General features: G+C 30.4%; 1 protein-coding gene across 1 annotated transcript; it reads left to right on the forward strand.

Moving 5' to 3' along the window:
• Positions 1–10,077: 10,077 nt before the first annotated feature.
• Positions 10,078–10,677, forward strand: LOC21404929. The gene has a single exon (XM_010089278.1). It carries the CDS (start codon positions 10,078–10,080, stop codon positions 10,675–10,677), a length of 600 nt encoding a protein of 199 aa, XP_010087580.1.
• Positions 10,678–13,754: the final 3,077 nt, after the last annotated feature.

The raw sequence follows: 13,754 nt of genomic DNA on the forward strand, positions 1-13,754 counted from the left end.
TTTTAGACATTTCAGTCATTTTAGTAAAAAAGATGGTCACATGATGGGTCATGTGCCTTCTCCCGTTAGCTTTTGGAAGGATCTTGACGGAAATGACCAGATTATACTTATTTTAAAAGGTTGGGGATCAATTTGACAAAAAAAAAATTAAGAATCAAACTGACACTTACTAAATAGGTTGGTGACCATTTATACTAATAACTAAAAAAAAAAAAACTTAAATTCATCCTTTTTTTTCTTCTTAGTTTTGCATTTATTTTGAGCAAAGTGAGAATGACACGATGTGTAATTTATACAAAATAAAATACAATTAATTTAATCTTAATTGTCTGTATATTAGTCAAAAAAATAACTTTACAACGTGTCAATCACAGCGCTTAACGCCTGAGAAAGAGAGCGTATGAGTGACTCCTTACCCCAAACCCCCTATGTCCAACAAAAAAAAAAAAAACTTAGATTCATCTTTTTTTTTCTCCTCAAAGTTTTGCATTTGTTTTGGGCCAAGTGATAATGGTAGAATGTTTAATTTATGCAAAATAAGAGACTGTTATTTTTTTTCTCAAATAAGAAATTGTTAGGTCTCATTTTTTTTGTGAATTCGAGTTGAGATGTGACATTTTTTGAGAACTTTTTATTGTAGCAGAAAAAATTAGATGTGACATTTTCTGAAAATTTTTTACTGTAAAAATCTAAAACTGAAAACTCGAATCGGTGAAATGAACTATACCTTAATTTAACCTTGATTGTCTTGTCTGTATATTGGTAAAAAAAACAAATTTGCAACGTGTCAATCATAGAGTCTAACGTTTGAAAAAGAGGTATATGAGTCCCATCATTATTAATGCAAATATCAAGTGAAGTACTCGTGGAATAAGTCCTGTCACCGCATTATTATCATTATTATTTTCTATTTGTTTGATTATCTATAACAATGTCAATAATTTCACTGTTCATGTATAGTGTTTCAACAAAAATGGCGTAATTTTGGTTGAAATTCACTAATATTTTCACTGTTCAATTACTGTTTACCTTTTTTTTTTCCTTTTTCCTATTCTCTTTTATCTTTTGCTTTTTTTCCTCAAAATTTTATATTTTTTCGTTATCGCCATCTTTTTAACTTTTTACTTTCATTTATCCAAATTAGTTTTTTCTTTTTAATAATATCACAATAATTAAAATTTAATGTGTACTTGCTACAGTATATTTTTAACTAAAATTACGTATTAATGTGTTTTTTTTTATTTTACTTTAAATTGTTTATTTCTTCATTTTAGTCTTTTTTGTCTTTTTTTTATTTTTGTCTCGAAATTTTATTTTTTCGTCTTGGTTCTTTTTATTTTAAAATTTATTTTTTGCTATCTAAAACTTATTTATTTCTTTATTTTGGTCCTTTTGACTGATTTTTTATTTTTATCTAGAAGCTTTATATTTTTATTTTGATTTATTTTGTCCTGAAACTTATTTATTTCTTCATTTTAACCTTTTTTTTTATTTTTTAGGTTTCTTGCCCAAAAATTTTATTATTTTTTTTCGTTTTAATTTCTCTTTGAGATTTTATTTTCATATATTATATGCTTTAAATAATACTTCGTTAATTAAAATTTAACACACAATTTCCCTCCACGTACATCGTACGAGGAGCTCAACTAGTATCCTTAAATGTAATAACAACTATTGCAGGCGATGCTTTTAAATTTCACGAGCAACTAAATGATCTTTTAGAGTTTTGGCCTACTTTTGTTTTTCTTTTGCATTATAGTAAATAACATATATTTTTTAAAATTTTTAAGTGAATGACATTTTTTTAACATATATTTTATTACGTAAATTATTGATTTACTGGTAAATACTCATTTAAAATAATATATTACAAGTAAATATTGTATTTACTCTGGGTGAATAAATATTTATCCATAAAACTACTATATTCAATCGTTTAAAAAGTATTCTATCAAATTCAAAACGTTTCAAAATTTCCTATTTGTCTCTTTATCCCCTCTTTTGGGTTAAACTTGTCCAACCCTTGTAACAATGATATACCACAATTTTTGTAGCACTTTATTCCCAAAATCTTTCGTGCTTCGATTTCATATGTTTCCTTCTGAATTTTTACTTTTGGCTATTAACCCCTAAAGCTTATTTGTTTAAGGGAGAAAGAGAAAAATAGGTTAAGACTTGAGATGAATTAAAATTAATAGGTCAATAGTTTACATAAGTTATGAACCATAACTTGACAAGTTATTGTCCATAATTGTCCATAACTTGTCTGGTTATGAACCATAACTTGACAAGTTTGTCTATAACTTATCTGGTTATGAACCATAACTTAACAAGTTATGACTTATTAATTTTTATAACTAAAAATTGACCTATATACTTTCTTAAACTTTTCATATTGATCTATTTTCTACTATTTTCCTTTGTTTAACTGATATAAGGAAAGGTTTAGTGGGCCACTTATCTTAGCGCAGGCTCAGGATAGAGGCCCAAAATAGTGTGAGATGGGCCTAGCCGTCTCTATGAATATGTACCCGAATACTGCACCCATGACCCATCTACTGTCCTACACAGTGCGGAAAACTGGAGCTTAAAGTAGGAGGAAAATCAAAATTGCGATTACTCTTTCTTTAAGTTGAGCAATTTTATTCATAAAACCATAAGGATTATTAATACAGTGTTATATTGTTCTTTCTTTCTCTTTTTTCTTTTTTCTTCTTTCTTTTTATGTACTTACCATGCGGTAAATGCATAGTTAGGTAAATTCTCTAACAACATCGACTGACAATAAGTGATAATTTGTATTTTCTACATTCGATTTAAGGTTTTCTTTTTCCAGTATTATACCATGTATTTTAAAGCCATCAAAAAATCAACACCTCGCTGCGCATTTATATCTTGAGATTAGAACCTTATTTTGTTCTTTTCATTATGCGTTTATTTTGTTCATCTGGTATTTGGTGAATCTAGCCTCCCTTATATATTTGTAGGTAATCTTGATAAATACTAAATGTATGAGTCAGGATTTTTACCCTTTATTCTTGATTAATAACTTTTTTAGTTAAATAATTACGCTAACAAAAAGATATTCATCAAGAATAAAAGGTAAAAATTCAGACTCATACCCTTTTAAGAGTAAATTCTCTATTTTTCTCTATATTTATTCTTTCCCATTTCGCTTTTTAGTCCTTTGTGTAATTCTAAACTCTAGTCAACATTATTTGGTACTTGTATGTATCTCTATTGGGCCGCGTCACCCAATCAGCTAGCATGATGCGTAAAATTTCAAGTCAGACATAACACGACATTAAGTTTTATTAAGTTGTACCAAGCATGGCACAACGTAATACCGTGATGGGCTCATAATTTTGAGCACGTGAGTTTAGCATGACAAGACATAAGAACAAGTACAAACACAACATGAGCACAAGTTAGCAAGGTAGTGAGATGAGTTAACATGATGAACACAATATTTTTTTCTTTTTTATTATGGAATTTTCATGGTAATGTTAGATATTTCTCAACGATTAATAAAATACATATGTACAAAAATATAATTGATTCACTTGACTTTAAAAATTTTGTAGCGAGTGATTGACGTAATATTAGATTTTTAGTGAGTCTCAACTCAATAGGATGTGTTAAATTTCTTTAATGCTAGTTGTCCTTTCTCTTTATTAAATATTTTTTAAAGTGCTTTCTTTTTATTAATTTAAATAAAAATAAAAATTATATTTATAAGTTAGTACTTATCACGGTATCAATTTCTTTTTGACGATGATAAATTTTGAAATTTTTGTAATGCATAAAAGCAATACGAAAGGGATCAATGGCTCAGGGGGCTGGCGCAATAGTCTATTTGACTAAATACGATAAAAGCACGGACGCAACGCGACACGAGTACAAGATGTGCCTGGACTTATGGGCTGGACTGGGTCATGGTTTTGCGTGAAGTACAGTTTTGACGAGCCTAACTTAGCACAATACGAAGTATGCATGGGTTAGCCGATTATAGACCTTATTGACAAGACACGATATGATTGATATATTGATAACTATTTAAACACTAGGGCAACAAACATATCATTAATTCCAATAATATTGTTGTCTTTAATTTTTCTGTCATCGAGCTGTCACCTTACCAAGCTATTTTGTAAAAATAAATTAATGATCGGTTAGGTTCATAGGTTTAAATATAAAAATTTAAATTTTATAAAAAAAAATATTATAATAAAAAGATTTGAGCCATAGCGTAATACTATAAAACAAACGCATAATAAAATTATTACAAGGTTACAAAATGTGAAAATAAAACATTCTATTCATGTCGCTTTATTCTGATGAATATAACCTTGAAATGAGAACCGAAAAGCGTTTTGTATGTAATATTGCTGCAATGAAACAGCACCATCAACACAGAATCTGAAGCGGATATTATACCAATACCAACTTTTGAAAGGATGATAACGATCACCCTATAGACGTTAGAACCTTATCTACATTCCAAGAACTTGAAAGTAATGACATTTGTCCCTTTGATCATTCATTGGACAAACGTAAAAAAAAATACAAAAATAAATTTACAAGGTTAGTGGAAATGAGATTATCCCGATTGCGCAGCATGTTAGGAATAGTTGTTTACAGTACTATCTTCCAACGAACTCGATATTAATTGGTTGAGAAATTGTACTCAAAAAGTCAAAAGATTGTGTTATGATCAAATGTCAATAAACAAAAAACTCCCCCCACCAAAAAAAAAAAAAAAGTGTTAATCTTATATATACAGTAATGTGGGAAGATAGGCAGATAACTTCAAACTAGCTGGACGTAATTAGCACCTCATTAATTTAACTTTCTTACCAACGATGTGTGAGCCATAACATCCGTCTGTTTCATAACTAAACTGATTAAATATTTATTTATATAAAAAAAAGATTTAAATATTTATACGTGTAATACACCTATACTAGTGTACACATAAACAAAGCCACGGAGGATCTCTACAGGATCATGTAGTTCTTTGTTTTGCATTTTTATTTGTGTTAAAGCAAAAGGCTGGATCTCTCTGGATACAGTATAAGATTTCCCAAGCGATTATGCGTCCACTGGGAAAGCTTTAGTAATTTATATAAGTAATATATATGTTCTTAGATCCTCTCATGTACTTGTAATAAACTCTGGGAACAAGATTTGCAATTTTAAATAATCTCTTTGGCTCGAAAGTACTTGAAAAAAGAAAACTTGATCATGCCAAGTTGCCAACTGGCTAAAGCAACTAATTAGAGAAATTATATGAAGAATAATCAGCTCTACTTGACAGTATTGTTATCAGCTAATTCTATTGTTTTAACTTATCAACTTCACGTCCAAGCATCACTTTGAAACGAGTAGTACTGGTGGGGCCGGAAATACGGGTTGTGATAAGATGACCCGATATGATTTTTTCTGGGTTAGTATTGAAAAAATAGGTCTTGAGTTATTTAGTGGACCCGAAATTGACTTGTCAAAAAACTTTGTGCATTTCAACCCTCATCACAATAAATTCACCTGCTTAATTACTCTATTATTTTAAAACTATTGTTTTTCCTATTTTTAGTTAGGTGTGTTTTGAACTTTTTAGGATTTAATTAGTTGTTATAGTATGAAATTGATTTAATTTTTAGAGCATATGTTTTTTATGTTGTTTTATAAGATTTTAATGCATAAATTGTAGATATAGATTAAAACAAAAAAAATCACGGATCATTGATGGATTGCAGGTTAATTTCAGTTTGATTTCGAGTTGAGTGTGTTGTGAGTAGATTGGGGGTCATATGTCACAAAGGTAACATGTTCGTGCGGGTCGTACGTGTTACTGTCAATCCGTGTTAAGGCGGATCGTGTTGTGGGTTTAGATTGCTGAACCCGTTTGTGTCGCATAACGTGTTAGGGTTGGAGTAGCTTTTACAAATATAGACCCTCAACTCAACTCAACAGTAACACGAGCCACCAACACAGATTGTCACTCATAAGTAGTGGTACATGTATTTTACTATTTTACAGGTCCTTCCTCTAACTTGGATGAATATGATTTTATTTATTACACAACTTAAAGCCCCTTTTCACTTTGAGCACGAAGTGTACAGGTATTTTTCTTTTCAAGATGAGTTTTTAGCACATTTGCCCCCTAAATTTGTCGCGATTTAGTAAATTGCCCTCCAAACTTTTAATTTTAAGAAGTTGTCCCTCAACTTGTAAAGTTGTTACAATACACCTCATTTTAACGATGATTGTGTTAAATAGTGTTAAAAAGCACGTTCAACAAAAAATTTTAACATTCCAATTCAAATGTAATACAAATCGTCAGTATCTCAACTTTTAATCCCTTAAATCTAATAAAAATTTTGAATAAATTTAGTTAAATGGGGCGCATTACAACAAATTTCTAAATTCAGGGGACAACTTGCCAAAATTAAAAATTTATGAGATAATTTACTAAATCACGACAAATTCAGAAGGACAATTATGCCAGAAACCCTTTTAAGATTAGTGGCCACAACTTTTTGCTAATTATTAAACTCCACCTATTTATTCAAAGCAATTGCGTAAGTATCCAATTTATTTCTTTGAAGATCAATAATGCAGAGAGGGATTCAAGGTAATTCAGAAAGCTCATTGAGACGAGGAGAAATGGAACCAATCGTGCTTTTGCAGTCAATTAAATGACGCTTCAAACTACTCTTTTTGCTAGAATTAACGGCCGATCGAGTTACTTTTAAAGTCACGTTTCTACAAAACTAAAATCAATAAAATTAGTTGGTAGGGTACAAAAATAAGAAAATCTACCGAAAATGTTCAATTATCTATGAATTACTGTACATTAATTTGTTTTACTGGAAGATTTTGTTAGATTTACTTATCTTTCTAATTGTGATACGTAATTATGAGTTATATATAAGGAGACGAACACTATCGACAGGATAACCTAGAAGGCATAAATTGATAAATGAAATAATAATAGTTACAAGAATTGGTGAAAAGACATGGAGAATTAAGTCACAAAAGAATTGAAAAAATTGGTGGACTTTCTGTAATCTTTCCTCAAATTAGCCAAAGGTTTATTTTTACAAGTATTGGTGAAAAGACATGGAGAATTAAGTCAAAAAAGAATTGAAAAAATTGGTGGACTTTCTGTAATCTTTCCTCAAATTAGCCAAAGGTTTATTTTTACAAGTATTGGTGAAAAGACATGGAGAATTAAGTCAAAAAAGAATTGAAAAAATTGGTGGACTTTCTGTAATCTTTCCTCAAATTAGCCAAAGGTTTATTTTTACAAGTATTGGTGAAAAGACATGGAGAATTAAGTCAAAAAAGAATTGAAAAAATTGGTGGACTTTCTGTAATCTTTCCTCAAATTAGCCAAAGGTTTATTTTTATTGGAAAATCAACTATAGGTGTGGATTCGATACATGCACGATAAATTGACTATTATACATGATATATAGGTTTCTAGTGTACACTAAGTACTAATAATCTTTAACTTATCAGTTTGTTGATTTAAAAAAATTAACACTGATTAACTCCTATACATTTGATAGAGTTCTAAATGATGAAATTGGGGGGAAAAAAAATTGGATGAGTCCTAATAGTTAGACGTACCAAATCAATCCATCACAAATGGTTTGTGGGTTTGAATTGTGTGATTTAAGCCTTTTTTATTTAAACTGAAAATTTTGAATCTTATGTGGCTTAGTGTTTAGATAGTATGAGAATTGTGAGAAAGTAAAAAAATGACGCTATGGTTTTAGTATAGCAAATAGGTTCAAACTGTGTGAATTTAAGGGGGGATCAAATTCCCTAAAACCGGTTTTAGATGGGTTCAAATATCATATCATGTTTTAAAATCACCTCAATTAATATAAATCTAAACACTAATTTGAACTTGGTTCATAGTGTTAGGATATATCCCTATAAATCAAATAAAATGTAAATATTTTGCTGATAATCAATGAAATGAGGAATTTTTTCAATATTATTTTGCATACATGTGATGTTTTATAAATATCAAAATCCCTATATTATTTTTATGTAACTTTAAACATTGTACATAATTGTTATATGCAGAGGATAATGTTTGAAATAAAATAATCTAAACTTGTCCGTAATTATAAATTAAAGTTGGGATCTTTAATTTAAAATTACTAATGCGGTTCATTACGTTCTGAATGAAACAATCTTATCCTAGATTGTTAATAATGAGATTATTGGAATGAAAGCATTTTATGTAATATGATTACATAGGACCAGAACGCGATTAATTATGAATCTCTAATAAATTCCGTTATTAAATAGAGTATTTAATATTAATCAATGATGGTCATATACGTATTAATCTTAATTCTGAGTAATTAATAAACTCCTATTTATGATATTATGTTCTTTGACATATTGAGTAATGACACATGTGAATAGTGTCAAAGTCTTGGTATATTGGGAGCATAGTAAAATAAATAGCCGGGAATATTAATTTATAAGATGAAATCCATTCATTCATAATGAAGTAGATGGACGGTTCCCATAAGTGTTGATTCGGGACTTGAATAATAAGAGCGCTCAATTTTATGATTGGATCATAAAATATATTATTCATTAGAGGATCAATGGTACTTATGGAGAAAGATATAATTAAAGAGATTAACAGAAAATACCTAGCTTTAATTATGAATCGTTTATGGAGGATTAATTCATATGTAGTGACTATATCAATGGACAACACAAATTCCGTGAACATAATTATTTTTATTATTTTAAGAGTGCAATTCCAAATTTATAGTGGAGTAATTTAGAATTAATAATTTTGATATATTAATTAAGGTGTTAATTAATTGTCAAAATTATTGGAGCTTAAAATAATAATGTCCATAGTTCCTCTCAATGGCTCTATAAGATTAATGTGAACTGAATATGTCATAGTGGGTTATGATTATTAATTTAGAATTAAGAATTCTAAATACACATATATTAATTAATTTGATTAATTAATATTAAAATTAATTTTAAATTATTTTAAATTAATTTGGATGAATTTAATTATTTTTATAAAAAGGGGATTTTCTTTTTACTCTCCACGTTTCCTCCCTTTTCACTCTCCTGTTAGTGTGTGTATATATATATATATATATATGTATATAAGAGGAAACGTGCAGCACGTTTCCTCATTTAAAAAAAAGAAAAAGAAAAAGGGGAGTGGAAGGAAACGTGCTGTTGCACGTTTCCTCGCCATGAGGAAATAGAGTTAAATTAACATGAAATAATGATCGCATTAAATTTTGATTTATGTGATTCGATCGATACCACGTTTTCGCACAATTTTTTTTGAAAATCCGGTTTGAGAAACCAACACATAGGTCCAAACCGCCACGTAATGAATAAGCCTACAGTTCTTGTCGTCAAAACACGTTGATCGACTCATAAATTTTTATAATTAGAGAAAATTATTGAACTTTCCTTTAGAATGCATGAGTATAGGTATCCTTTCTCTTAATTGACACCATTTTGATAAATATAGTTATTTAATAGAAAAGGTTATTAATTAAGAATTAATGGTAAATGCACTCGAAGGTATTTGTTTTCTTTTAAGTTCGAGTGAACAAGTAGAACATCCATTTAAGTACTCATTGTCAAAGGATTAGTGGACAACCAACGCAGGTATTATTTTGCATGCTTTTGGAGACAACGCACTTGAAATAGTGGCCAACACTGTTTTTGCAACTTTTTTGCAAGAGTCGTATTTGGACTAAAATCCAGCTTTTGGAGAATCTAAAGAGGCTCTTTATAATCAATGTAAATCCCCCACTAAGATCCTTAGTTGCCGATATAACATTATAAAATTGCCATCATGAAACTGAGATCTTGCTTTGAATATACGCTCTAGTCTTAAGTCATTTTATACTAATTTTAGTTATTTCTATAGTTCTATATCCACTCACACTGAATTATTATATATATATATATATATATATCCCCAAACCCAAACTATCCATTCACACCAAAACCAAAACCAAAAACTCATTCCTTTCTCTCAATCACAAGGTACAAACTATGACGACCACTCAACATTTTTCTTCTCTTACATGTGACATGAAAATCATAGAAGCAAAAAACATAGAATCCAAAATCAAAGGGAACCTCTTTGTAAGATTCTATCTTCCTTCAAGCATTAGAAACAACAAAACATCAATTGGGGTCAACACCCGAGAAATCTCCACCAAAAACGACCATGTTTGGAACGAATCCTTCTCCTTGGCGTGCTGTGGAATTAGGGACTCCATAGACACCACCAATCTAAGCCAAGAAAGCTTAGTTTTCGAGTTATGGTTCAGGAACAAAGTGCCCGTCTTTGGGGCTTCAAAGCTCCTGGGGAGGGGAGAGATTTCACTGAAGGATGTTCTTGAGTCACCAAACATGGTCTTTGACAAGTGGGTGACTCTTGTTTCGACACGTGGACATGTGGTTGATGGTGTGAAGTCGCCTAAACTGAAGGTGGAGATGAGAACAGGAATTTTGAAAGATGAGGTGAAAAGGAGGCCTAGAACGGGGAAGAAGTGGAACGAGTGTGGGTGTAAAGATGGTCATGATCATGGTTGTTCTTATGATGATTATGATGTTTTTGCACTAGCAGCTGCTTTAGAGGCTTTCTAGAAAAAAGCATAAATATTGAACTTAATTTGTGGTGTAACATTTTATTTTATTTATGATTTCTTGTTTGATTCAATGACTGCCTTGTATTAGTTTCCTACTCGGACCGAATTGTGAATTATTACTAATAGTATTGTCTATGAATTCGCAACAAGAGGACTTATAGTTTTATTTTTATTTTTACATTTTTAAGATTATTTTCATAAATGCATCTCAAATTAGTATATTATTTTAAAGTGCTACTGATTTTTTAAAACATCCACAATCTATAGTAAATGGTTTAAAATACTCCCTCTGTCAACTTGAGTCTATAATGTTAGCTGATGTGGTAATGTCATTACAGATTTATAAAAAGTATTTTAAATTACAAACTTTAATCATTAATAAAAAAACCCCATTAATGTAATATAAAATCACACAAAAACCAAATCAAATTTAAAGACTGATAATAGAACAAAATAAAAATTATAAAAGCAAAAATAACAAACAGATCAGATCAATTAAAAAAAATAATTAGTATATAATTTCCCTTTTTTTAATTTTAACAAAACAAAACAACTCTCTAAACTCTTTAAACAGGAGCAATTAAAACCATTCCGTTCTCCTCCGTCAAATTTCAAATGGATGCATACAAATAAAATAACAGAGCACCCCTCCTAAAAAGAGAGACGAATATGGAGATGAATGATTGAAAAAGAAAAACCGTTGGAGCACGTCCAATTTCAAATGGATGCATACAAATAGTTGATGCATACAAAAATACCATATACAATCACACATAATATGTAATATAAAAATTTTGAAACAAAATAATATGGTTCATAAAAGGGTTAAGAATAACATGTAGAAAAACCGTTGGAGCACGTCCAATTAGGTTAGCAACTACTCAAACTATCATATCATAGCCGAATCTAATTAGAGACAAGCGATTTGAAGGACGGCGAATTCATGAAGGCTTCGCGTATTGAGCGCAAGCCTTATAACCGTGGGTAATCGACTCGTGCGCAACCACAACGTGAGTTATATGATCGAGCAATCAGCAGTCTTGTCGAACCATTTCAGCTGACTCTTCCGCGGAGGTTCAACATTCTAGATATTTGGGTAACTCCCCACGAACCCACATGACACCTCAATAAACGTGCTTGGACACAAGTCAAGACCTCAACTACCCACTACCCACTTTTTTAGTGAGATAGGGTCTGTTTAGTTCGTTGATTCGAATTTTTAATTTGAGTTGAGACGTAACTTTATGTAAAAGCTATTTACTGTAGTAAAAAAGTTAAATGTGACTGTTTCTGAGAACTTTTTATTATAGCAAAACTCTAATCGGTGAAATGAACAAAGCCAAAGAGTAAAAGGCCCCAAAGCAAGGGATTACGATCCCCATAGTGTGTAATTTTATATTTAGAGAGATTGGTGAGAAAAATGGAGAGGGGACTGAGAGTTTACATACGTCAGAAGCATCTTGCATTTATAGGGTTCTCGTTCTCAGATTGTATCTGGATTCTAGATTGTGAAACCCCCTGGCCCTGCACAAGTGAATGTATTCAAGATTAAACCCCTATAATCACTGGTGTTATTTTATTTTCTGCCTTTTTTTTTTACTTGTTTACATTCATTGGATGCTTGTGGAATTCTTAACTACGATGATCAAAGGCCCAAAAATTAAACTTATTTTAATTTGACTGTAGAAAGTACGTCTACAGTACTATTTCTAAAAAAAAACCTTGTGATAATCACTCTCTCGTTGTAGAAACACAAGTACCACAATGAGTCTCTGAATTCTTCGAATTCCATATTACTGGAAAACTGAAAGGACATCTCAGAGAAGTTTGGAGTACTCTGCGTGTACAGCTTGGACGCGGTTGAGAACAATGCGTCATCTTGATCTGCAACAAAAGCATGGTTGAGAAGCATCTCAGTCGTCCATCTCTCAGTAGGATCCTTGATAAAACACCAACACCCTTGCACTCATTTTTAGACAGAAACATACACTTTTTCATACTTTTCAGTATTTCCTTCATCCTATTTCCCTCCGTATCTACGGAAAACATTATTGTAATATTTTTTTATGATCATAGTAGAACATTTAGAAATCGTTTGATTTGTGGATTAGAATCATGTGATTAGAATCATTTTTTATTTATGTGTATTTTTTGTGAAAAAAAATACTGTAGCGAATCACGAACCGCGATTCGAATCAGAGAACGAATATAGGTACCAAATATGTCCTTAAAGACCTGATAAAGGATGTTTTTCTTTTTATCGAGCGAATCCCTATAAAATTTTTGTGTCCTTTTCTCTTTTATTTTTCTGTTTATTTATTTCGTTGCAATCGTATTAAAAACATAATCATCCGAATTTAATAATCAGTTAAATTTAATTGATGAATTTCACCCTCTACACCCACTCCATCACTTCAACTTTACAAACTTTGATCACACCAAAACCATCAGGCAAAAGTTTTTTTTTTTTTTTTCTCGAACGCCTATGCATGGCACAATGTCATGCGACCTAAAATAGAAGGCCATATTAATCTATCTTAAGAATCCTAATTACAATCTCGCTCTGGCAAGAACTTAAATCCTAATAGAAGTAGAAAAACACACGGAATGACATCCTAATTCAAACTTTTCCAATAAAAAATGAAAATATGAAAAATATTAATTTGGCCCATTTTTTTCTCTAACGATCTTCAATCAAGAGACGGTGAATGGAATATTCTTTTTTATTATTATTGAGAGGAATTTATGCATGAATTTGGAGTAGTGCAAAAGAAACCACATGCGTCTAGGTGCTCGTTTCCACGAACGACATTGACATTTTGTACTGTACCGTGACGGAAAAAATAAAAAGAAAAATAAAAGAAATAAAGAAAAAAAAATGAGAAAAAAGATCTAAAGTAAAAAAAAAGGTAATAAAAGATAAAAAAAAATAAGAAAAAAATTATGCGTAATGTTTCCCAACTAAAATTGAAATTTATGTCTTTATAAAAAAAATGAAATTTATGGGATGACATGCTAAAAATGTTTATGTAAGGACACATTTGAGAATTAATTAATTTAGCAGGATAATTAGAA

This window comes from Morus notabilis, unplaced genomic scaffold, assembly GCF_000414095.1.
Source record: "Morus notabilis unplaced genomic scaffold, ASM41409v2 Scaffold697, whole genome shotgun sequence".
NCBI lineage: Eukaryota > Viridiplantae > Streptophyta > Magnoliopsida > Rosales > Moraceae > Morus > Morus notabilis.

Excerpts from the sequence above, each read along its gene's own strand:
- LOC21404929 (XM_010089278.1), top strand. The coding sequence starts at position 10,078 with ATGACGACCACTCAACATTTTTCTTCTCTTACATGTGACATGAAAATC.